The sequence below is a fragment of the Conger conger genome, chromosome 4 (genome assembly GCF_963514075.1).
Source record: "Conger conger chromosome 4, fConCon1.1, whole genome shotgun sequence".
NCBI classification, from domain to species: Eukaryota; Metazoa; Chordata; class Actinopteri; order Anguilliformes; family Congridae; genus Conger; species Conger conger.
The window spans coordinates 50,603,701-50,627,694 of record NC_083763.1 but is presented as its reverse complement, the minus strand read 5'-3'; the positions used below and the strand labels follow the sequence as shown (position 1 = coordinate 50,627,694).

Sequence of the window (23,994 nt, the reverse complement as noted above, 5' to 3'; positions counted from 1 at the left end):
ATGTATTTAGCAATGCTCCAAGTTGTTTGTGTTTTGCAGTTCATTGAACATTGAGTGACAAAGTAGTCTTATGGGAGAAAGCATATGCTATAGTTATGGCAGCATGAGTCACTTTTGGGTGAAATATTAAGTATTTTGGTGGTTGAAGTGCATTTTGCACCAAATGTTAACTGATGTGCTCAGGTGCGTGTTTCAAAAGCACACTGTGTGAAGAGTTTTGAAAAAGTGGACATGGTATTGAGACAAGTGTGAAAACGATTGTAAAAAACTGTAACATTTGACATTATATCAGTTTTTGCAACCAAGCTTTTTGCTGAGGTGTCCAGGGTCTCACACCCACTTTCCTCTGACTACAACAATAATAATAATAATAATAATAATAATAATAATAATGAGTTATTTAGCTGATGCTTTTATCCAAAGTGACTTACAGTTGATTGGCCTTGGGGACAATAAGCTGTTGGGCCCTTCAGCAAGGTAACAGTTGCACAGATCTTATCGTGGCTACATCAGAGCCTGAACCACAAACCATCCGGGTCCCACTCATGTAACTTAGCCTTAGTCACTAGGCTGTACCTTAGCTATTATGCTACAGGCTGCCCCACTAAAGGTGTACTTCACTCACCTGCACGCTCACCGCTCCAGGGCTGGGCAGCTCCTCGTCCGGCTTGATCTTGGAGCGCTTGTGATGCATGGGGTCCCCTGTGCTACTGACTGCCGACTCACTCGTGGGTTTGCTCTGCGCGAAAAAAAAAGAAGAAAAATGACAAAGCGTTTCACATACAATTCTCATCCTGCTTTTGGAACACTTTCATGGTGTTTGACCTGTGAATGTGTCCTTCCAACGACACCTCAACAACTCAACCAGAATCCCAATTATATTCACTGACGGTAATTGACTTGACATGGTTGTCAGAATATCTCAAGTCTGAAGGAAATACTACTTAGTTTTGTCCCTCGTCAGGTCTTTTGAAAGGGTCTCTGAAGAGGTTTCTGTGCTTTTGCATAAACGATGGTTCAATAACATTAAGCACGGAAAATATTCATGTTCAGGAACCTATAGGACAAACATTTGTTCGTTTTGATGATAAAAGCCTGTCAGCTGCAATATTATTGGTTTATTGATATAGCTAAAAGCTTTGCCTTAAAGAACCATCAAGTCCCAGTAGGGTATATTTCAAGATACAAGGAATAACATTTCTGATGCAATTTCAGTCATTTCCCCAGGTGAGCTCCAGGCACATCCACAGGAGAAAGCAAAAACTGATGTGACAAAACCCAAACCTTGTGTCAGGTTTATATTTGTAATACTAGTCAGCCCAGGTGTCCATAAAAATGTTTAAACTACCTGCAGGCTAGCGTCCTGTGCTACAATTCACTGAGTCTGCTTAGATGCAACAACCAAAACAGCACGATTGGTGTGGTCCCAGAAACGATCGCGATGATACACAATCCGTCACATTACGGCTCTCTTCCCTCTTCGCCTTGGGATGAACGGAGCATGTGTCTGGCCTGGAACCCCTTCTCTCTTGGAGGGAAGCATCCCACTCCCAGCCAAGGTCTCCGGGAGGGGAAAAAAACACCGTGGGAGGGTTTGGACGGAAAAGAAAAAATGTGGAAAAAGGCAGAATTCCTTGGCCCCTCGGTGTACTCTCCCTGCCAGCCAACAGTCACACTGTACAGCATCTCTCTCTCCTTTTCCGGAATGTTCACTCGCAACTACTTAATTTTCCATTCAGTGACAAAAAACTATTCCAGTGTGAGCCTCGTCTTCTCCCTGGCTTGGTGGAGAACCCTAGTATTTTTAATTGGATATTTTGCATATGGAAAGTGAAAATTACACCAAATGCAATTCAGCTGATTTGGATGGGTTTGCACGACTACATGGACTAGCAATGTTTGGTATTTTCTGGGTATGTCAGTCTGAGAGATGGCCAGCAGTCCCATTTATCGCCTTTAATTGTTCTTTTACACGCTTGAAAGTGATAAATGCCAAGCATTTCACTTCCATTAAACTGGACCCTGCTGTCTATAATATCAGCCGTTCAAAATGGATGTTATTTTCAAGGGGCTGGACAGCGCGGTGTAATGGTTTGGGAAGAAGGATTGGTGCACAAAAGCTTGGTTTCAAAAATAAAATCTTTCTCAAGCGCTTTGTAAATATTTCTTTTTTTAAATACGAAAATAAATAAATATAAAATGGGGGGTGGTGGGGGTCGGTTACCGTAGAGAGGCTTTGATGCTGAAAATAAAAAACTAAAATAATTTTGTGCTTTCCTTGTACTTCAACCACTACGTGCCATGAGAAATGGAGAGAGGGGAAAATACACTTAAATTCATCCATTGTGGAGAATATACCGGTACAGCCGCATTTCCTCATTCTAATGATTAATGGTGTCAGTGTTGGGATTTCTTTGCTAACAAGCCCCATGCTGTCCCTTTGGGATGCTGCTCTAAAGAACCATACTGGCTCAAGACATAATGCAATGGAGCACCGTAGAAGAAAAAAACTCCCAGGAGGAGTACCTGTGAAGGTGGGCTGCCTGTGATGAGATTATGTTTTATGTTTAATTTCCTTGTTTATGTCATCATTGTGCGAGCGATCAACCATTACGGGCGGTAATGAATGGCGCCCGCGTTCGCTCGCCATCTCTCACCTGCGACGAGTCCGTGGGGGCGACGCTCCGCTCTGAGGACCCCAGGCCGGGCGGCGCCATGCCCGGTATCGGCCGCTGGGCGGCGAACGTGGGCGCCGGGTGGATGAGGGGCGGGCTGTGGCCGAACGCCGAACCCACCATTCCGGGCTGCCGGCCAATGAGCTGCTGGTGCATCTGCAGGGCCACGGGCGTCGGGGGGTAGGCGAAGCTCAGCGCCGGGCTGGAGGCGGGAGAGGAGGGAGAAAGGGTTGGCATTAGCGAGAAAGGGATAAAGGACAGCAAGTGAGAAGAAGAGAGGTATTCTACGTTGATAACATGCCCGCTGACATGCCTAAACAAATAACTTAATCATTTGTAGTGCGGCGACACGCGCATGTTCTGGTAATAGGTACACGCGAATACGCATTTGTGCTGGTTTAGAGGGATATACGCAATGCTATCCTTATTACACATTCATTAGCTTTTCGCTACGCCTTGTTAGTCGCACATGATAAATAACACTGGACGTCAGCAGACCTGGTATTAATTAAGGGCATTTTACAAGCTTGGCAAGTGGCACCCCTTGTAATGCATGGATACCCTGGCAATCGTTTTTACAAGTACTGTTAGGCTGTACACCAACACAGTGCAATTCCCAAAGAGGCCAAGAGGGAGGGAATGGGAGACACAGTGAGTAGATCATTCCGGATCATTCATACTCCCTGGAGCCATTCTCACACAGGGCATAGATGCAGTAATAGAGCACTGGAACTGAGTCAATCCTCCTGAGAGAGAAAAACAACACTGCCTTATTACTACATAAACAGCACGCACGTTTGACTATGCTGCGCCCTTTATGTAGTGTAGCTTATGAAACCCACAATCAGACTGGGCTGGTTTAAGATTCACCAGGTTCATGGGTGGGTCACCCTCTTCACCTACTGAAGAAATGCTCCAAGTTCCAGGGATTTTTCAAAATCTTGATGTCCTAAACCCTTTGAAAATGATATAAACATTTTATCCAGATACTTGGGGTGTCACCATTATGACGTGATGTGAAATGATGTGACTCAAATCTCTGATGGTTCTTGAGATGGTCATGAAACTTATCAGACAAGGGAAGGGGACTACATTTTGAGCAAGTGAACTTATGTCATGAGGAGTGGTGCCACCAGACTATGAGATCCCATACTTCTAACTCCCTCAGGTCCAGGAGAAGAGTTCATTCTGACAGTTTCATATACAGTGGTGTGAAAAAGTGTTTGCCCCCTTCCTGATTTCTTATTCTTTTGCATGTTTGTCACACTTAAATGTTTCAGATCATCAAACAAATGTAAATATTAGTCAAAGACAACACAAGTGAACACAAAATGCATTTTTTTAATGAAAGTTTTTATTATTAAGGGAGAAAAAAAATCCAAACCTACATGGCCCTGTGTGAAAAAGTGATTGCCCCCTAAACCTAATAACTGGTTGGGCCACCCTTAGCAGCAACAACTGCAATCAAGTGTTTGCGATAACTTGCAATGAGTCTCTTACAGCGCTGTGGAGGAATTTTGGCCCACTCATCTTTGCAGAATTGTTGTAATTCAGCCACATTGGAGGGTTTTCCAGCATGAACCGCCTTTTTAAGGTCATGCCACAGCATCTCAATAGGATTCAGGTCAGGACTTTGACTAGGCCACTCCAAAGTCTTCATTTTGTTTTTCTTCAGCCATTCAGAGGTGGACTTGCTGGTGTGTTTTGGATCATTGTCCTGCTGCAGAACCCAAGTTCGTTTCAGCTTGAGGTCACGAACAGATGGCCGGACATTCTCCTTCAGGATTTTTTGGTAGACAGCAGAATTCATGGTTCCATTTATCACAGCAAGTCTTCCAGGTCCTGAAGCAGCAAAACAGCCCCAGACCATCACACTACCACCACCATATTTTACTGTTGGTATGATGTGCTTTTTCTGAAATGCGGTGTTACTTTTACGCCAGATGTAATGGGACACACACCTTCCAAAAAGTTCAACTTTTGTCTCGTCAGACCACAGAGTATTTTCCCAAAAGTCTTGGGGAACATCAAGATGTTTTCTGGCAAAATTGAGACAAGCCTTAATGTTCTTTTTGCTCAGCAGTGGTTTTCATCTTGGAACTCTGCCATGCAGGCCATTTTTGCCCAGTCTCTATCTTATGGTGGTCATGAACACTGACCTTAACTGAGGCAAGTGAGGCCTGCAGTTCTTTGGATGTTGTTGTGGGGTCTTTTGTGACCTCTTGGATGAGTCGTCGCTGCGCTCTTGGGGTAATTTTGGTCGGGCGGCCCCTCCTGGGAAGGTTCACCACTGTTCCATGTTTTCGCCATTTGTGGATAATGGCTCTCACTGTGGTTCGCTGGAGTCCCAAAGCTTTAGAAATGGCTTTATAACCTTTTCCAGACTGATAGATCTCAATTACTTTCTTTCTCATTTGTTCCTGAATTTCTTTAGATCTCGGCATGATGTCTAGCTTTTGAGGATCATTTGGTCTACTTCACTTTGTCAGGCAGGTCCTATTTAAGTGATTTCTTGATTGAGAACAGATGTGGCAGTAATCAGGCCTGGGTGTGGCTAGAGAAATTGAACTCAGGTTTGATAAACCACAGTTAAGTTATGTTTTAACAGGGGGGGCAATCACTTTTTCCACACAGGGCCATGTAGGTTTGGATTTCTTTTCTCCCTTAATAATAAACACCTTCATTTAAAAACTGCATTTTGTGTTTACTTGTGTTGTCTTTAAATTATATTTAAATTTGTTTGATGATCTGAAACATTTAAGTGTGACAAACATGCAAAAAAATAAGAAATCAGGAAGGGGGCAAACACTTTTTCACACCACTGTAGTTATAATTGGGTGTATTAGGTGGTTAATCACTTGGCTGGAATTTAAGGTCTTGGGGACTCCAGCCGCTGTGGATCTGGGTGGAGAAGCCCTGCTACAGAGCTAGAAGTTAACTCTCATAATCACAACAATGTGGGGAATTGGAAAAGGAACACTCGAACAGACCAGAATGCAGAATCAACATTGTCTAATCGGCCGGGTACAGTAAAGAACTGAACCACCGCCCTGGATCAAGAAGGCACCGAGGTGTTCGCAAGACATATTGGTTGCCGAAACCAAGCCCCGGGGAATCTTCCAAAAACGCCAGTCCATCTGGCTTGATAAAAAGTCCCTCCGACGTGCGAGGGGACTCCATTCATTCTCCGACTGAGGCCGGAGTCTAAGTTGTTCCATATGTCTGCTGATCTTATTACCGACGGAGTGGAAATCAATGGGACGAGATGCGCCCACAGCCCCGGCGCTTGTCATATCACTCATTTGCTTGTGGGGGCCGCGGAGCGAAGCCCATCTCGGCCCTGTCAACGACCGCGTGTCCCAGCCCGCACCGTGACGGATCGGCCTCCCCCTCGGACCGAACACTTTCGATCAGTGATCAATCGCTACCGGCGAATGACGGAGGGGCTCCTCTCCGTACCTGCGATCGCCGTGCCTGCGCTGCACCTTGATTGACGGGTGTTGCCGTGGTGCCGGTCGCCAAGGCCCCCTCTGACGAGAGCCGCGCCCTCGAAAGTCCCCGCCGAAGAAAAAACGAACAAACGCTCCGGAGCGATGGTTAAGGGATTCTGTTTCGACTACCTCTCGCGACGCTCCTCGCCTACATTACTCCTGCAAATGTCCTGCCATTTATCCAACGGGGCAACGTCTCAAATGTAAGAGAAGTACAATCAATATGCCGCATTGGACCTTCCAAAGAGATTAATAAATATTTGAAATGCACTTAATTTGTATGTATGTTCAAAGACTTGCGTACAGTAACTCGGAGCGGCAGTGACACAGTACTGGGTCGAGCTCAGACATTTCCTTTGGTGGTTGGTACTCTGCCGCGAGCAATTAGACCTTCTTAATCCCCTCAATGGCCGCCTCCTTACAAATACGCAAAATCAAAGGGCCCTGGCACTCAGCCCACCAAGAGGCCATAATGCAATTACTCCCAGGCTCTGTGCCGTTGAGCTTGTTTTCTTTCTTCTTTTTTTGTTTCTGGGCCCGAGAAACATGCCGAACAAGAATTTCTGAGTATGATTTATTTGCTGGGATTAAGCGAATAAATAAAGGTGAAGTGCTGATAAAAAAATCCTTGTCTGGTAATCGCTCCTAAAGTGCAGACCAAAGCCAGAACAATTTTTCTACTTGAATTTGAAGCAAACTTCAAATTCGAGATTCGAAAGGCAATAATTTAACCCTGCAAGCCAGACTTCACAACGTAAGTGAATGAGCAGATTGAGTATCCCTAGCACTGAAATAAAAAAGGTAAATCTGTCTCTCCCCATCACAGTCAAGGAGGCCCTGAAATGTGTTTGCCTTCATTTGTTCCGCTTGAGCGACGAAACAAGGGAATTCAACTAATGACGGTGATAATTGGCCCAGTTCACCCAATCGATCAAACTGATGTACAGGAAAACAAGGAGCAAATTCAGAACTATGCAGACGAGAACAGAACACTGCCTTGGGTGTCCTAATCACCTGAGGCCTCCTGTAGAGTTACCAGTTTAGCCTAGCTGCACACGGACCTGCATTATCCGAAACTACCAGTCGGATCGGACACTTACATCCCAACACGAGGCAGGGGAGAGGTGTTCATTTAATATTCCTCCACACAGGTGGATGAAGGAGGGGGTCAGAGCACATCTGTCTAATGCGGGAGCAGGGGTCGACATGCATGGTGTCCCTCTGACCCCCCGGTCTTGTTGCCCCAGGGGGTTTGATGCAAGGCCCTCCGGCTGCTTCCTGCAGTGCCGAACACGAACTTCCCTTCTTCTGCCTTTCTCCCATCCTACAGGAGGACTTTCCCTTAAGAAGGTACACTTATTGCTTGGGAGGAACTCATTTTTCTGGTAGCAAACATCCAGTTCAAATGTCCAGGAAGGGACAGCGGACAGCAATCGCAGTCGGACCAGAGCTGTGGCCTGCTTTATCACCACCAGGCTGTCAGTCGAACGGCAAGTATAAATTTGCATGGGGTGTCACCTTCCATTTCCGATACTACCAATACAGCCGATTTCGCTAATGTAATGTTATTTACGGGGCTCTGTGAAAAACATTTGTCCACCTCTGCCGTAGCAGGCGTGTTCGTCCCCTCGGCCTCTGTCCCCCCTCGTCTCCGGCCCCGTTCCTCTTCCCTCTTCACCCGTTCTCCTCCCGTCGCCTCTCATCCCCGCATGAAATATGACTCCGCCGTCCAGTTAAGGTAAAGCTCTCTGCGCTTGACGGAGGGGACATTAATCAGGAGATGCATATCAGTCGGAGGGGGAGGGGTGCGGGTGAGATTTGTTCACACGCTTCCCCCCTAATAGCGGATTTCATGTTCGGTGAGAGCCCTTGCCTGTTCCCTTCAATTTATTTTCCGACGAGCCGTTCATTCATCACTCCCCTCGCAAGGAGTCTGCACTCCCCTCATTCTTTCACTCCTTACTTCTCTCTCCCTGTCATTCTCTCATGCCTCCTCTTTCTTCTTGTTTTTTGGTCCCATTCTCATTATTTCTATTTCTCCCACAGTAGTTCTTTCAGTAGCTCACCCTCCCTTATTTATTTTGGGTCACGCCACTCCTGGAATGGTCGTGTTTACAGTCATCTGCGATAGTGGCTTCTCTATTATGTTATATTAAGCTGCATTAGCTTACCATACACCCATAAACAACATGGCTAACCTAGCTCACATTTTTTTGCATGCTATCAAATTGCATTTACACAGCTGGAAATATACTAAGGTAATTCAGACTCTATACCTTATACAGTGCCCTACTTAGGAATCAAGCCTATGCAAGGAAACCCTGGTGTGAGGATTCAAAGCATACATTGCGGACAGTCAAGCGGGCCTGCTCTGTAATGTGACTTTGTGGAATCGTTTATTCATCTGTCAAGAACCGACCAACCTTTTGGAGATTTTTACCCAGGGTAAATGGGTAAGAGGGGAAATGTCCCTACCCCAGAGACTGAGGCTGGCTTGCTTACAGGCAGTACTAGTGAACAGCAGCACAGTGTCAGGACCCCTTCCTAGCCCGGAGAGCTGAGGAGGCGGAGAGTCTGAGTGACATGCGTGGGTCTGGAGCTTTCAAACACTGGGAAACTGGCTAGATCCACCCCCTGTTCAACCCCATTGGAGTTGGGGCCTGTTTCACTCTTCCTGGCATGGATACAGGGCGTAGGGTGGCGGGGGGCTGGAATTGGCATGTGTGCTATAGCGAGGCCTTTTTCATCTCAGAGCAGGATACTCCAGACAGATAATGCACAGTCAAGGGCAGTGTATATGCATAGACAGGCAGTCTATATGTCTGCTTGAAGTGTGTGTACGTGTGTGTATGTGTGTGTGTGTGTGTGTGTGTGTGTGTGTGTGCGCGCGTGTGTGTGTGTGTGTGTGTGTGCGTGTTTGGGGTTTGAGGCACTGGGGGAGGTTGACATAGGCCAGACTATGACTAACACAGGGCTGGGATAGGGGGAGGCGGTGGGTGACCATGGAAAAGCAAAGAGGGGCTTTGAGTCAACAGTCTGGGAAGGTTTTAAACCACAAGCAGTGCCTTTAGGAGGGGATGTGTGGCTCCGTACAAGCTGTGTGGTATGTGGGGTCACAGAGTTGCTTCAGTGAAGTGGGCCAAAGGACTTAATCAAATAAGTGCTTATAAACCTGAGGCTGGAGAAGGTATATATAGTAAAATGTGCCCTATCATACTTGATTTACCACAAACATTTAACTGTTTAGTCCCTCCCTGAAGGTTGTTTCAGGCAGAAGTTAAGCTGTAGAAGAGCAGAGGGGGGTCAGACAGCTATGGAGCTGCATCTCAAAGAAGAGTTACCGATTTAGCCGCATAACCCAGTAAAACCCAGAACCCCCCCAATCTGGAACATGGTCTGAAGTAAAAAATATCTGTTCCAGGTACAGTTCTCCAGCTAACTCCGTAATCCTTCTCTGTGAAACACCCGTCTGGTCCCTGCTGTGGTTTCTGAGCAGACATGGGTCAAATACGTAATTGTTTTGGATTCAAATACTTTTCCACGCTTTACTGACCTTGTCTGCTGTATTGGAGCATATGAAATAACTATCAAAAAGTGCAAACCCCGCATTCCGGTCCTCTTGGTTAGCTCAATTGCAGCAGCGAAGATCAATCAAGCACAGAAAAATATTTTAAATTACATTACATTACTGTTATTTAGCTGACACGCTTAAACAAAGGGACTTTCAACTTATTTATCAGGACTTCAAACACCAACACCAACCTTCTGGGGCCCAGTCACGTACCTCAGCCACAAGGCTACAGGCAGGCTTTCAATCAACAGTTTCAGGTCTTATCCGGAGCTTTAAGCATCAGACAGAAGCCACCCTCACCTGATGGCGCCGGCAGAGAGATGTCCGTAGGAGCCGCTGGTGGACGAGCTGGAGCGGGAGTTGTTGAGGATGGTGACCAGCGAGTTGGGCGAGGTGCGGATCATGGTCTGGAGGTCGAAGCTGTGGTCCGACAGCGGGGAGATGGGCAGCGCACGCTTGCGACTGGGGCGGGCCGTGAGGCGGGGGCTGGGGAACCGCGACCCTGCGAGGAAGGAGAGGTGCCCGTCTGTTAGAAAGGGGGGGAAGTACACCAATGCTTTTTATGATATAATCATTTGTTATTCAGCTGAGCCTTTTAACCTTACAGTTGATTAGACTAAGCAGGGGACAATCCCCCTTGGAGCAATGTGGGGTTAAGGGCCTTACTCAAGGTCCCAACAGCTGGGTGGATCTTGTTGTGGCTACACTGGGGCTTGAAACACCAACCTTCCGGGGTTCCAGTAATGTACCTTAGCTACTAGTCTACAGGCTGCCCCTACACGGTTCGAAGTGCTGGAGTGGCAGCCAAGATGAAAGGCAACAGATGGTATACCATTACTCTCAGCGTTCTATAGTGTTACAGGGGTGGAAATTGCTGCAATAATATTTTCATGACTTTCTCTGACTGCGGCTGCTGACTGCTTCTATTCATAACTTTTCATGTTTTGCATTTTGCTCCAAGGCCATTTGAGTCTGTTGTTAATTCTGCAAAGAAATAGATAAGAAATAATTTATGAGGAGTAGATTATAAGGCATCAGGCAGTGCTTACATTGTACGGAGACTGTTTATATTGAATCAACAGTCCTGAATAATCCAACCATATCCCTAGTTCTTTCCCTCATTGGGTGGAGGCATTCCTGCTCTTGCCTGTTGCTGCTGTGCATGTCCACCCAATCACAGAACAGCTTTCCTTTTCTACTTAAAACATTTTTATCCTTTCAAAGTGGCTTGAGCCCTTGGGGGATGAGCCATTACACTAGAGAGCTACAGGACACAGAATCCGATGGGTCTCAATGGGAAATGCATAGATAGGTCCCATTTTGGAGTTCATTTTGTCCTCCCTCTCCACCCCACCCTTTTGTTGGCAGCTCTATGGCCCATTCAGCCATCACGAGAGCCAGGAGAATGAGCCAATCAGGAGAACAATAGCGCCCTGCTTGGCTAGCTTCTTCAGAGTGGCCTGGGGTGTGATTTTAAGAGCTCTTCCTCTCTTGTTGAGGATGCGCTTTGCATTTTGGGATACAGAGAGTGAGAGACTGAGGTGTGAGAGAGAAGGAGCGAGTTAGAGAAAAGAAAGAGAGGGAGAGTGTGTATGTGAGTGAGAGAGAGAGAGAGAGAGAGAGAGAGAGAGAGAGAGAGGTGGCAGAATTCCTGTGTGAGCAGCTGACTAGGCTACTCTTAAAACCTGGAAACTTCCCTTTTCTTTCATGGAGCTCTACCTGGTTATGCCAAAGTAACAGGATCTCTGGGGCTTCATGTTCGAAAAATGGCTCAGGAGATTAGATTGGCTGTTCCAGGTTATAAATCAAAAAGTTCAACAAAACAAAATCTTCATCCGAGTGTGAATATAAAAAACGTCTGTCACATATCCAGGACAAGGTTACTGGCCACGTTACAACAGAATTCAATTTAATTTCAGCTTGGGCTTCCCTTCTCAATAGTGTGACTGCACTGAACGGCTCTGAATTTTTCTCTTTTAATTTTCGCTTGAAAGCTGCGATATAAAAAAAAAAAAAACAGGCAGGGCATAGTGCGCTTTCAACACAAACCCCACAAACGGCCTAAGAAATTACTTTTGTTTTCCTTTCACTCCTAGATGTCACAAACAAACAAAAAAATGGAAAGCACAAATACAGAAAGAAAAAGGGGAGCGCCGGGTTTTGTGCGGAGAGTGACACAATGGCTTTGTGACTCAGACCCATTTTTATTATTTCATTTTATTATTTATTTGATTTTTTTTTGCAGGCAAACAAAACCGCATTACCCGATTCTTTCCCCCCTCCCTGGCTTGTCTGACACATTCAGCGATTACAGCCCCGCCATTCAGATGTAAATCAGCGTATACGTGCCGCGGTGAGGCTGCTGCTTGCTGCTGTGCGTCTGTCTTAAACGTATCTCGCCGGCAGGAGGGGAACACCCCCTGCATTGTCTCAGCTGGCCTATATAGAGCTGTGCTGTTTGCTTCCGATAAATTTACTGATTCTTTCAAGCAAAGATTTCAAAGGGGGAAGGAATCCACCAGGCGTGCTCTCGTAGATTTGCGCACGTACGTGTGCGACGGTAATCGCGTGGAAAATGCGGCTCTGCAGTCAATATACAGCGGTTTGATGCAACCGAACTGACCTGGTTGTGCTGGGAATGCTTATAGCACTAGCCAGAAAACACATCCATATACAGCCATACAAGCATCCACTTTGGCCCCATTATTCTGGCAGGGAAATATCAGGTACAGTATAGAAGCATTGTTCATCTCGATAAATATTACTTTAAATATTTTACTTTGACTTCTTACCCTGACACTGTGGGCACAGCTATGGTGTTATACATGATTAATAAAGAGTGTATAGACATACATATTAGCTCTATATAACTTATTAGTAACACACAAGAGCTAGAGTCGACCTGGATAAGCCAAGTATAATGACATGAATTAACAGGACAACAGATGTGATGTTTCAGACCACTGTGCTCTCAAGTATGACTTCCTCTCAAGTACGACTTCCAGGTCGTAAGGTGTGAGGCAGGTGTCTGTCACCTTTCTTTAAACTCTCTTTTGCTGCGGGTATGTTTTGCTATGGTTTCTGGCATAAATTTTTTTTTGCAATGTTTTACAACAGGCTTTGAGATATGTTTGCTCCTGTTTGGTGGGTGTATCGGGTGTAGCCCGAATAATTAATGACGTAGGCCTATATTTTAAAGCTTAAATAAACGTTTTGCAATGTTTTGCCGCAGCTCAACGTGACGCAGGTATGTGTGAGGTTCGGGGCGGGGCTAGGGGTGGAGTGGGTAAGGGTCCTGGCCTTTTTCGCCGAACACCGCCCCCCGCCTGCCTGTGATGGACCGGCTCCACTTGTGGAGAATTAGGTGGAGGGCGGAGGAGGTGTCCTGTGGTAGGCTAACCCCAGGGGAACCCTGTTTATTAATGCGTGGCGATATGATAAATTGGCGAAACCGGAGGAGTCGGAGGAAAGAGAGCCCTGCTCCGTAGCAGAAGCGCTCCTCTCATTTTCCCCTTGATTTATGGAAGGGACGCGCGGTTAGGCGGGACCGCCATTAATTCAAGTGGACAGGGAGAGCTCAGACAGGAGAGATGGACAGCGTCGAAAAAACAAAAACCCGCACCGACCCTACCCGCCCCCGATGCCTCAGTCACACGGCACGCTCCGTGACTGGAGCGCGCGCAGGATGAATGCTGGGAAAAAAACGCAACCCGCCGGTACAAGTAATGTGCTTGTTAATATTTATTTGACCCGTGCTGTTGAAGTGATTATCGTCACGCTGTATTAAGCCGCTGCTAGTGGAGCCGGTGTTGTTCAGATTTATTCAGCTTGCGTTGAAACTATCAGTGTCAACACGCAATAAGCAATCTCATTAGGAGTGGCTGGTCGTATATTCACTGTGACAGTAAAACAATGCCCAAACGGTTTCAGCCAATGCATCTAAACAGCTACCGAAACAACAGATGCTAGTCGCGTGAAGAGGGATTTTCTCACCCTTATGCTATACTATCAGCTATGATAAACAACACCTGAAGGTGTTTTCACGGTTTGCAGACATTTGCTACAGCCGTTTAAAAAAATAAAGCATCTTGAACTGTTAAAAAAGGATGGCTGGAAACAACTGTTGCCATGAAGAGACATCCCAGGAACTTCTTGTGTAAGAACTTTTCCAAATAGTGATGTTAGAGATGTCAGAGTCAAAGAAAATCTGTGATTAAAGGCTCAAAGGGGGAGACAATGGACCATTAAAACACAAACAGCCAGGAAAGGTCTATCTCTCCATTACAGAAGATCTCTCTTTAGGTAATTACGCTGATGAGAGTAACGCACCAACCCCAGCTATAACGCGCTTGCCCAGTTATTATCCCAAAGCCTCTTGATACAGAGCATTCTTTAAAAAATACATCTTGATTATAATGAAAGGCAGCTTTAAAGTGTTAATTTTCCCCGGCTTGGAACACACATTGTTAAAACGTGATGACTTATTACCAGCCATGATCACAGACGATTCGAATTAAAAAGAGCCAACATCTCCATTTAAATTTCGCCCCTAATTGTTTTGTTTCAGTCTATTAATCTAAAACACTGACACAGAAGAAAGGATTTTTTTACAGTGATGAATGGTGGGACATTCCAATTCCCACTTAATAGCAATTAATTTTCTGATACCCATGCAAGTTTGGATACTTTTAATTAGTTTGTACGGAGTAAAAGGGTACTTCATGCTCAGGCTGCATGAAAGCAGACACTGACTGACTAAATACATTCTCATCAAAGAGAAAAGGGTGAAGCCGGGCGACCTTCCTGCGATTCAGTGTGCATTTAATTTCCTATTTACACTGTAAAATAACTCATTAGCATAACACTGGTATATGCGTAGCCCTACCCGGCATATTAAGACAATAGCTCATTTAAATACTTCTGGTGAATAATGCAACTTAGGTTTCTGTCTTTCACCATTTTGTTTGTGTTATTTCCACATATGCTGAGCATTGGACAGAATGGCTGGGGTAGTCCTATGAAATTCCAGAGCTCTGTTCATATAAAACCCTTAGGCATATTCCCAAGGCACGCAGGTTTCGCATTGCATTATTACCACAAATTATCCTTCGGAATTTCACGTTATTTTTTATCGATGAAGTATCCAACATTTTAAAACAGACAGGCAAAGTCAGATGAAGATACTTTTTTTCTGACAAAAAGTGTATGCTTACTAATAATATCTGAGCACAAGGAGGAGTGGACATTGTTTTGACACTTTCATAAAATGAATACTGAACTGATTCCTAAGAATTTAGTTTCGTAATATGAAACGCTGAATATGAATGCTTATGTACAGTAAGCATCAGACGCAAAGAAAAAAACAGTTGCTTAGCGCTCATAAGACGTTTCCTCGCCTCCAATCCTCCATAAATGTCAATGTTATTTTTAGATCAGAGGAGGTGTCAATCATAAACAACACATTTGCTATTTCTGCGCTATATTTAAATGACTTACAATGGTTACAAGTAGAATGAAATGCATATAATATAGCTGGTTCATCAAGCTCCTTTAAATGCACCTACAATTACTCAATAAGAAGAAAAAGGAACGTATGCCGGGGAATGTATTTGGTTAAAACTGCATAAATCTAAATCCGTTGTTGCGATCATGGTTTTCATTTCAAAAGACCCCTTGACCCTCACCCCCTTGCCAAAATAAAATAACAACTAATTTCAAGGAAGCCTTTGAAGTAGATTCGTACTGGGTAGGGGCTATGGTGTGCATGTTGGACAGGCAGACTGGTGAAGCCCAGTCTAATTTGAATATCGGCTTAACTTTGCATGCGACCGGTGGCTGTGACTCACCCTCCATGGCCTGCAGATACTCCATGTGCAGGGCGCTGGCCCCCGCCCCGGCTGTGGACGCCACGGAGGGGATGATGTCGGCGTAAGGGCTGCGGTGGCCCGCTAGCAGCGCCATCTGGTGGTAGTACTCGGCGGTGGTCAAACCAGTGTGGGGAGCTGGGGACAGGGTAGGGCAGAAACACAGTGAAAACGCTGGGAGGGGACAGATACAGGCCTAATTGTGAATACAGACTCACTTTATCGAATATAAGTTTAGAGCTCACTGAGACATTGTGAGACCTTTTCTGAATACGATTATTTTTTTTGTTGCTCTGGATAAGAAAGGCAACTGAATGATGCAATGAAATTAAATCTCATTTTCACGTACAGTACCAGCCTTTTCTTGTGCTAGTACCGTACATAAGGGAAGAAGCGGGAAATTGGAATTTGAATAGATCTGACCTTGTTTCCTTCCAAGTGGTGTTAAAATCACTACACCCCCCATAGTGATACAAAACCTGAAAAATGTTTCACTAACACTAACACATCCCCGTATCATAGCGAAATGCTATTTTTTGTGGTCCTCAAAACATTTGGATTTTTCACAATTTTGTTTCTTCCCTTCCCTCTTTCATTTCACCTTTCTTTTTCTCTCACTTTTCTCATTCTGTTGTGTCTGTGTGTGTGTGTGAGTGTGTGTGTGTGTGTGTGTGTATACACATGCGCACCGCTGTGCTTTCTGCAGCCAGAGAGAGAGCTGGTGTTATCGTGTGGAGCAGAGCTGCAGGAGACAGATATTCAACCTGCTCTTCCCTCCACTACTTAAAACCAAATAAAACAAAGCTCAAATCTGCCCAGATCTGCATGCATAAAGAAACAGTAACACATTTTGCCCCCTCTCCCTCCCTCTCTCTCTCTTTCTTTCTCCCCCTCTCTCCATCTCTGCTTTTTCTCCCCCCTTCCTTAGTAATAGAGAGCTAAGTCCTTGAACTACATCCTAAAAATAAACATCTGGCATCGCGCATCGGTATGCAAATATCGTCACCAAGAAAAGGCAAAAAAAAAAGAAAAGAAAAACAGAGGGAGGGATGGAAAAAAAAAAGACTGATACTGTGATTCTGGATGCAAATGGGAAATCAGTTTAGCCCCATAAAGTGTTACGGCTAATTCCAGTTTTAAAAAAAATAAAGAGGCAAAAATAAATAACTAAAAGAGGGATGAAAGCTCTGCTCTAAAGACCGGTCTGTATGCGCGCAATATGCGTCTCTGATTGGGTTCTGCCAATATAAGGAGAAATTCCAAATTAATTCGTTTTGGGTATTATGTCTTTGGGGGGAGGATTTCTTAATTGTCTTCCTTTTTCCGCCTTAAGTGTGGTTCTGGATTGAACCGTAATGTGTCTCATTCTCCCTTCGCACACAGAGGGAGCTTTGCGGAATTCCAAATCAAAAGATCCTTGGCACCGGTACACAGATGAGGGCCATCTCCATGGAACTTCAGTGGTGGTGGTGGTGGTGGTGGTGGTGGGGGGGGTAGGAAATAAGCTTTACACCCGGCGACTGTGTGTTTTTAGACCCACGGGGTGTTCTATCAGCAAAACAGTGGGATGGAAATGCTGATGAAGTGTGTTTGGATTCAAATGAGAAGGAGAGAGAGAAAGAAAGAGAGACAGAGAAAGGAGGGTACTCCAAGTGATTCACTGTAACGTCACATTACGCCGCACGACGTTACTCCGCCTTCCGTTGGGTGCGCGGCTGGCCCGTGCTGTCATCTCAAATCAAGTCTTCTTTGTATTTTATCCATTTGTTGCCATTTGTTTTACATGACAGCTACAGTAATGCACATCTGCGGATGACAGTCACATGACTGAAGCGGGTGTGGGTGAAACTCTGCTGCCACCATTTTAATTTCCCGAGTCGATTAGCCTACATTACCTTAGGTTATCTTTGTGATGTGAAAGGGATATGTTAAACCCTTATATTATTGCCAATTTCAGAAACTGAGCTAAATTTAATTTAAGGACACACAGCTACATGTTAAATAATATTTTCAAGATTTTGATTTAACTGAGTTCAATGAAACAAAATAATATCACTTTAACACTGCACCCAATGAATCACATAAAACAAAAATGTTGCCTTACAAATTTGCTATATATTATTACTACAAGTTACTATTAGTACTATTAGTATTTGTCCGATATCAACCAAAGGCAAAACCATTAAACATTTCAACTTCAATTGAATTTCAAGACATTCCATACGTACAAGACAACATCTTTCATACAGCACTGTGTGCTGTTATATGCATACTGGCCACAGCCAGCACTTTGGTGTTTAACTCACTGTTAATACTCACTGACAACATATTAGAGCTCTGAAACTTTTTACAACCTGCCATACAATGTGATTTTAGCTATTACACCCATTTTCCATTTTCACAGCTGGAACGCGTGTCTACAGTTTACAGAACGGCTCATTTAGAATGCGTGTGCGAAAACAGTCTCGAACGAGTGCTAACAGATAATCCTACCACGCTGTAGACCAAGGCCTGACTGAGGGGCCCTTCTCAGACCAGGCATTACGCTATGTTATGTAGACTGGGGTTGTGAAGAGTGACGGTGTAAACAAGTCCGTCGCCAACAGATACATAACGTCTCCTATGTCAGCAGGACAAATAAACGCAGAGGAGCTAAATAATCGCGTATCGTTCTGGAGTCCGCCTCAGCAACTTAGTCCAGACAAGGAACGAGGGGAAGACCGTGATGCATTCCCCCATAGTGGCGTTCCCTCTCTGCTTCCCCATCTATCTACCTGGACATGTTTACCTTACCTTTCCTTATTCATACATCCAACCCCCCCCCCCCCAAAGTTCTGTCAGGGCTCGTCTCGCTGTGCCTGCGTACACTCGGCCCCTTTGAAGAATGAGGGGCATGAGAGAGCCCCAGCCATCCGGCCCCCATCCTGCCTTTTTGTGCAGGGGAGTGAGGTGCATGAAGGAGGCTGGGGGACAGGTAGAGCGGGCATGAATAGGGGTCTTTCTGTGGGGGAGCGGGTCATCTAATTAGATCAGGTTTTACAAAGAGGTTTGGGGGGGGGTGGGGGTAGTGCATTCCTCTACTGGGCCACCCCCCTACTTAAACCCCCTAACCCCCCAACCCCCCTCTTTTTCTTACTTCATTCCCGACTCAAAAACGTACTTGAGAACAATGGCGAGGGCCTACTCTAGCCTCAGACATAATGTAGGGGCAAAGGGGGGAAAACGAAGAGCGCTATTAGTTCATGGCTGCTTCGCAAAGGGCGGACAAGTCCCGAGATTCCTCCAGACGCACTCAAAACGCTTCCTGAGTGCTCGAGCTGAGCGGTTTGGATTAGCTCCTTATTGCTCAAGCATCCGCAATCCGGCCCGTTTCGCTTGCTATGAACATACTCATTTACATGTGAAAAAAAAGGTTAACCGCTAAAAACGACTATTGCTTTTCTCCATCCTTAAATAAAATCAGCAGTGTGGAATGCGGCTGTTATATAAAAAACTATATTTACAGAACTGGGAAAATCTGGAACTGAAATCAACAATATCAAATCGCTAAAGAAATCTCAGGAGTCCTTGAAGTGGTCCCAGTCTATATATTATGCAGTCATGTGGCTGTTTTTGGGGGGCTGCTGTTGTTTCTTTCTCAGAGAAAAATGGTGCATGAACTTTGGCTTTACTCTCATTTATACCAGACAGCCATGCAGCTAACATTTCCAAGGAGCACATGTACTCTCAAGTTGAAAAATGACATGAATGCATCACAATTAGTAGATGTGCTCCTAAATTATTTCTCCACACATGAATTTTAAGGAGCAAATGCTCCTAAAAGATGGGAGCACTCTAGAGCCCTGTATTGTGCTGAACGACCACATATTTAGCATATTTTGCACAGTTGGTGCAGGCAGACTGGATGTGAGACAACTGTGCGATGAGATGGAAGGAAATGCTCACTGAAACCCACCCTCCCTCCCTGGCGGTGTGTGATGACCAATCACACACCGCCCTATGGGACTCCCTGCCATCCTTGACACTGGCAGGCTAAAGATTCTAGACCATGCGCTGCATCGCTACACAGAGAAAGTCAGCACATTAGCCAGACGTCCCTCTATACTGCACATATAGTTGTGCAATATTCGGGCACCCATAATTCAAGCCTTACGCCTTGGCCATTATTGCGATATCCATTAGGCGCTGAATGGTCTTTTTTCAGTTGTCGCTGCTTTCTGATGCGAATCGTTGAGCCATGGCCGAGCAGTCATGGAGAGGTCAGGGGGGCAGTCCCATGTGAAAATGGGGTCCTTCCGTAATTGAGCTCCTAGCTTCAATTACACCCCAATCCACAAGAAGGGCTGGGCGACTGAGAGTCTTTAAACAACAGAGCCTTCTACTGATTTCCCCGATTGCACCTCTTTGTCAGACCTCGTCCCACCCCCACCTGCATCCTATGCCCACCTGAGACCACCGGACCGAAGCCTTGAAGTTTGACTGCAACGTCTCACTGATGCTTCTCAAATACATTGAACAAGAATGGGATTGGACAAGCCTTGAAGATACACACTTACAGTGAGGTCCGTAGGTATTTGGACAGTGGTAAAATTACTGTTCTTTTGGCTCTGTACTCCTGCAGATTGGATAACAGACTCCAAAGGCAATCAAAAGCCTAGAATCAAGACAAGATGCTGAAAGCTTTTGTATACTTGCACTGAAGAACGGATTGAATATACCTGTCTAATCAGAAACAGCTGAGAAGCCAATAATCTAATTACTTTTGGTCCTCTAAAATCACTGGTTTAACCTTATGTTCATTGTTTAATTTCAAACCCAATGTGCTTGAGTACAGAGCCAAAAGAACAGAAATTGTACCACTGTCCAAATACTTACAGAACAGACATCATTGTATATTTTACTCCAAGATCCACCCATGTAATGGAGTACATGCCCAAACTGAGTTACTTTTCTAATGTGCAAATTTTGATCAATTCTTTGGAAGAAGGAATGTGAATTTGGAACTGAATCAGAATCGCCAATTAACCAAAATAGAATCGCCAATTAAAACACAATAGACATTTATCCCAGGCAAAAATCACCAGTTGCATCAGAACAGGGGATTAACCAAGCTAGAGTCACCAATTAAATCAGATTAGACATTTACCCAAGATAGAAACACCAATTATAATTAATGAGTCAATTACAACCTAAATCACAGAGGTCTGCAACTACAGTACTGGAGACCAAGGTTTTCATCTTAAGAATCAACAGCCGATTCAGGTCAAAGAAACCAAGCTATGTAAACTGCTTTGAGTAATTCAATTAAGTGCGAAATAACAACAGGGACCAGCAGACCCGACGTCTCTCCAGGACCAGGGTTTCAGACCCAGGGCTGTAGCACGAGTACAGTCTTTGGGGGTACATCACAGGGCTGGCTAGTGTTGATTTGTGATGCACCCCCTTTTTTTCTATCGTCATGGACTTGTCTCGGCCATTGGTCTTGCAATTCATGGAGTTTGGTCTCAGTTGAGGCCAGCAGCTTTTTAAAAAATTATTATTATTTTAATTTATATTTTTAATCTCATGATCATCTGTAAACATCATCCATACACAAGCACCTTGTTAATTGAGAATGGTCACTACCATTCTGTCTCGGTCTTGGCTAGGTCTCAATCTCATCTGGTCTCAACTCTGTTTCAGACTCGTTTTTGCCTCAACTACCACCGTTCCTGGTCCTGCACTTGTCTGGGGCTCTATGGTGGTCTTGCCTCAGCCACCACTGTTCCTGGTTCTGCACTTGTCTGGGACTCTATGGTGGTCTTGCCTCAGCCACCACTGTTCCTGGTCCTGCACTTGCCTGGGACTCTATGGTGGTCTTGCCTCAGCCACCACTATTCCTGGTCCTGCACTTGTCTGGGACTCTATGGTGGTCTTGCCTCAGCCACCACTGTTCCTGGTTCTGCACTTGTCTGGGACTCTATGGTGGTCTTGCCTCAGCCACCACTGTTCCTGGTCCTGCACTTGCCTGGGACTCTATGGTGGTCTTGCCTTAGCCACCACTGTTCCTGGTCCTGCACTTGTCTGGGACTCTATGGTGGTCTTGCCTCAGCCACCACTGTTCCTGGTCCTGCACTTGCCTGGGACTCTATGGTGGTCTTGCCTCAGCCACCACTATTCCTGGTCCTGCACTTGTCTGGGACTCTATGGTGGTCTTGCCTTAGCCACCACTGTTCCTGGTCCTGCACTTGTCTGGGACTCTATGGTGGTCTTGACTCCGACCGCTGTAGGGCACAGGGTACGTAGGGGAGGATGTGGGGCTCACCGTCGGCTGGGCTCAGGCCCCGGGCAGCGGAGATCATGGAGAGGGAGGGGCTGCTGTGGAGAGAGCGGATGTAGTCCATGTACGGGTTGATGTACGGGTGTGGCGGGTTGAACGGGGACTCAGCCCCCACCGACGGGTTCCGGTGGGGAGAGATTCGGATGAGGGAGATATCTGAAAACGCGGGGCTGCCGGCCAGCGAGGGGGGCCTGGAAGGACAAAAAGAACAAACAGGTCAAACGTCATCTATGGACAACATGAACTGTGAACTCTTTCACTACCACTGAAACAGCGCTGCCCAACACTGTTCCTGGAGGTTTTCATTTCAATCTTGATTTGGCACTCCTGATTTTACTAATTCGGAGCTCAACATAATCTCTAGCTGTTGAATGAGGTGTTCTTTGTCAGGGTTGACTGAAAGCTTACAGGAAGGTAGATTTCCAGGAACAGAATTGGGCAGCCCTTCTCTAAATGCAGTTCCGATACTTGATACTTGCGCAAACTACCAGGAGTTACAAACACATCCATCACTAACCACATCTAAAATAAGTCTACAATGTATGACAGTACGAACAATTATTAATAATAACAGAATAATAACTGTTGCATTTGTTTTTACTGAACATATTCAAGCTCCAGGCTATTGGACTCCGAGGAAATTCCGCCCCGGAATAGCTGAGGTGTTGAAACATGAGGCGCAAAGCGCGAGGGACATGTTCATCACTGCATGGAAACAGACTTTTGCTTCTCTTCTAGTTCAAGGCTTTTAGAAGCCTAGTAGGATTCCGAGATTAATCATGTCACAATTTCTCTCCTGCCATCGATGTGGCACAAAAAGACTCCCATAGAGACCTATATTTCCATTGATCACTTCTTTTTCATAGATCAAAGCCTGCTTCCATGGGTAAGTCTTACTTGGACATGAGTAGAACGATGCTATTCGTACAACTACCCACAATTCCCAGCTGTACAATACATGTGTTCGGCTGCTGGAGTGAGCCAGTCGATCCGGAGAGTAATGGTTTTTCAAACCCAAAAATCATAAAGATTTTACCCCTGAAAACGGGCTTTTCCCGCTGAGAAACACAAGCTGTGGCACATTTGCGATTTTCCGCCACTGAAACCCAAAGTCAACAGTCACACCACACTTTTCCTCAGCGATTTACAATTTGTTACAGAACCCAAAAAATCACCACATAAAACCACACCAGCCTCTGAAGAAAACTTCTCATTTTAATTGCCTAAAGAGGTTACAAAATCGCCTCATAATGATGGTCTTGAAGAAAAGAAGCTTTCCCTTCAGGAACTCGCGAATCCCAAGTGTCGGAAGGCATAAAAGACAAGTTCTGCGATTAAAGCTTATTAGACGTCCGGCCGTGCTGATCGATGTGACCCAGCTTGGACGTTGACGATGCAAAAGCACTCGGGAGAGAGGAGTGCTGGGAAGGGAAAGTTCGCGCAGGAGTTTGGCTTGACGTGACCTTGGCGGGGCATAGGGACCGGAACAGCCCAATTACACCCCGACACATCCCCAGAGCTCCTGCTGCTCTCTTACTTCCACATCATCGGCCTGCAATTAAAGCTCCGGTCTGGGACCTGTAATAAAGAGCCAAGGACGGACAGGAAGAGTGTACATACATATGGTCACGCACACACACACACACACACATAAACATACACACACATACAGACTCACACACGCATACACACATACACACACATACACACACATGCACACATGCACACACACACACACACACACACACACACACACACACACACATACTCATGTACACTTACACACATAAACTCACACACTCTCCCATATACATGCAAACACAGACACGCACACATACTCATACACAAACAAAAAGACTCACACACGCATACAGAAATACACACACATGCAGACTCTCACACACTCAGTCATGCACACCTACACACACAAACTCACACTTACACTCACACACGCACACACGCACTCATGCACAAGCACACAGACATCCAAGCACACACATACATGAATGAACACACAAACTCACACACATAAACACACATACAAGAACAGACCCACACGCAGATTCTCATGCAT

The 23,994-nt window shown here is 45.4% G+C and overlaps 1 protein-coding gene across 1 annotated transcript in view; it reads right to left on the bottom strand.

The window, feature by feature from the left end:
- Positions 1–23,994, bottom strand: part of gli3 (GLI family zinc finger 3) — a 139,163-nt gene that overhangs the window by 23,789 nt on the left and 91,380 nt on the right. Inside the window, exons 5-9 of the mRNA XM_061240198.1 lie at positions 21,906–22,111; positions 15,584–15,739; positions 10,038–10,239; positions 2,658–2,877; positions 626–739 (exon numbers count right to left, since the gene is read on the bottom strand). Coding sequence (XP_061096182.1) covers positions 626–739; positions 2,658–2,877; positions 10,038–10,239; positions 15,584–15,739; positions 21,906–22,111 — 898 coding nt within the window. The remainder of the gene's footprint in view (positions 1–625; positions 740–2,657; positions 2,878–10,037; positions 10,240–15,583; positions 15,740–21,905; positions 22,112–23,994) is intronic.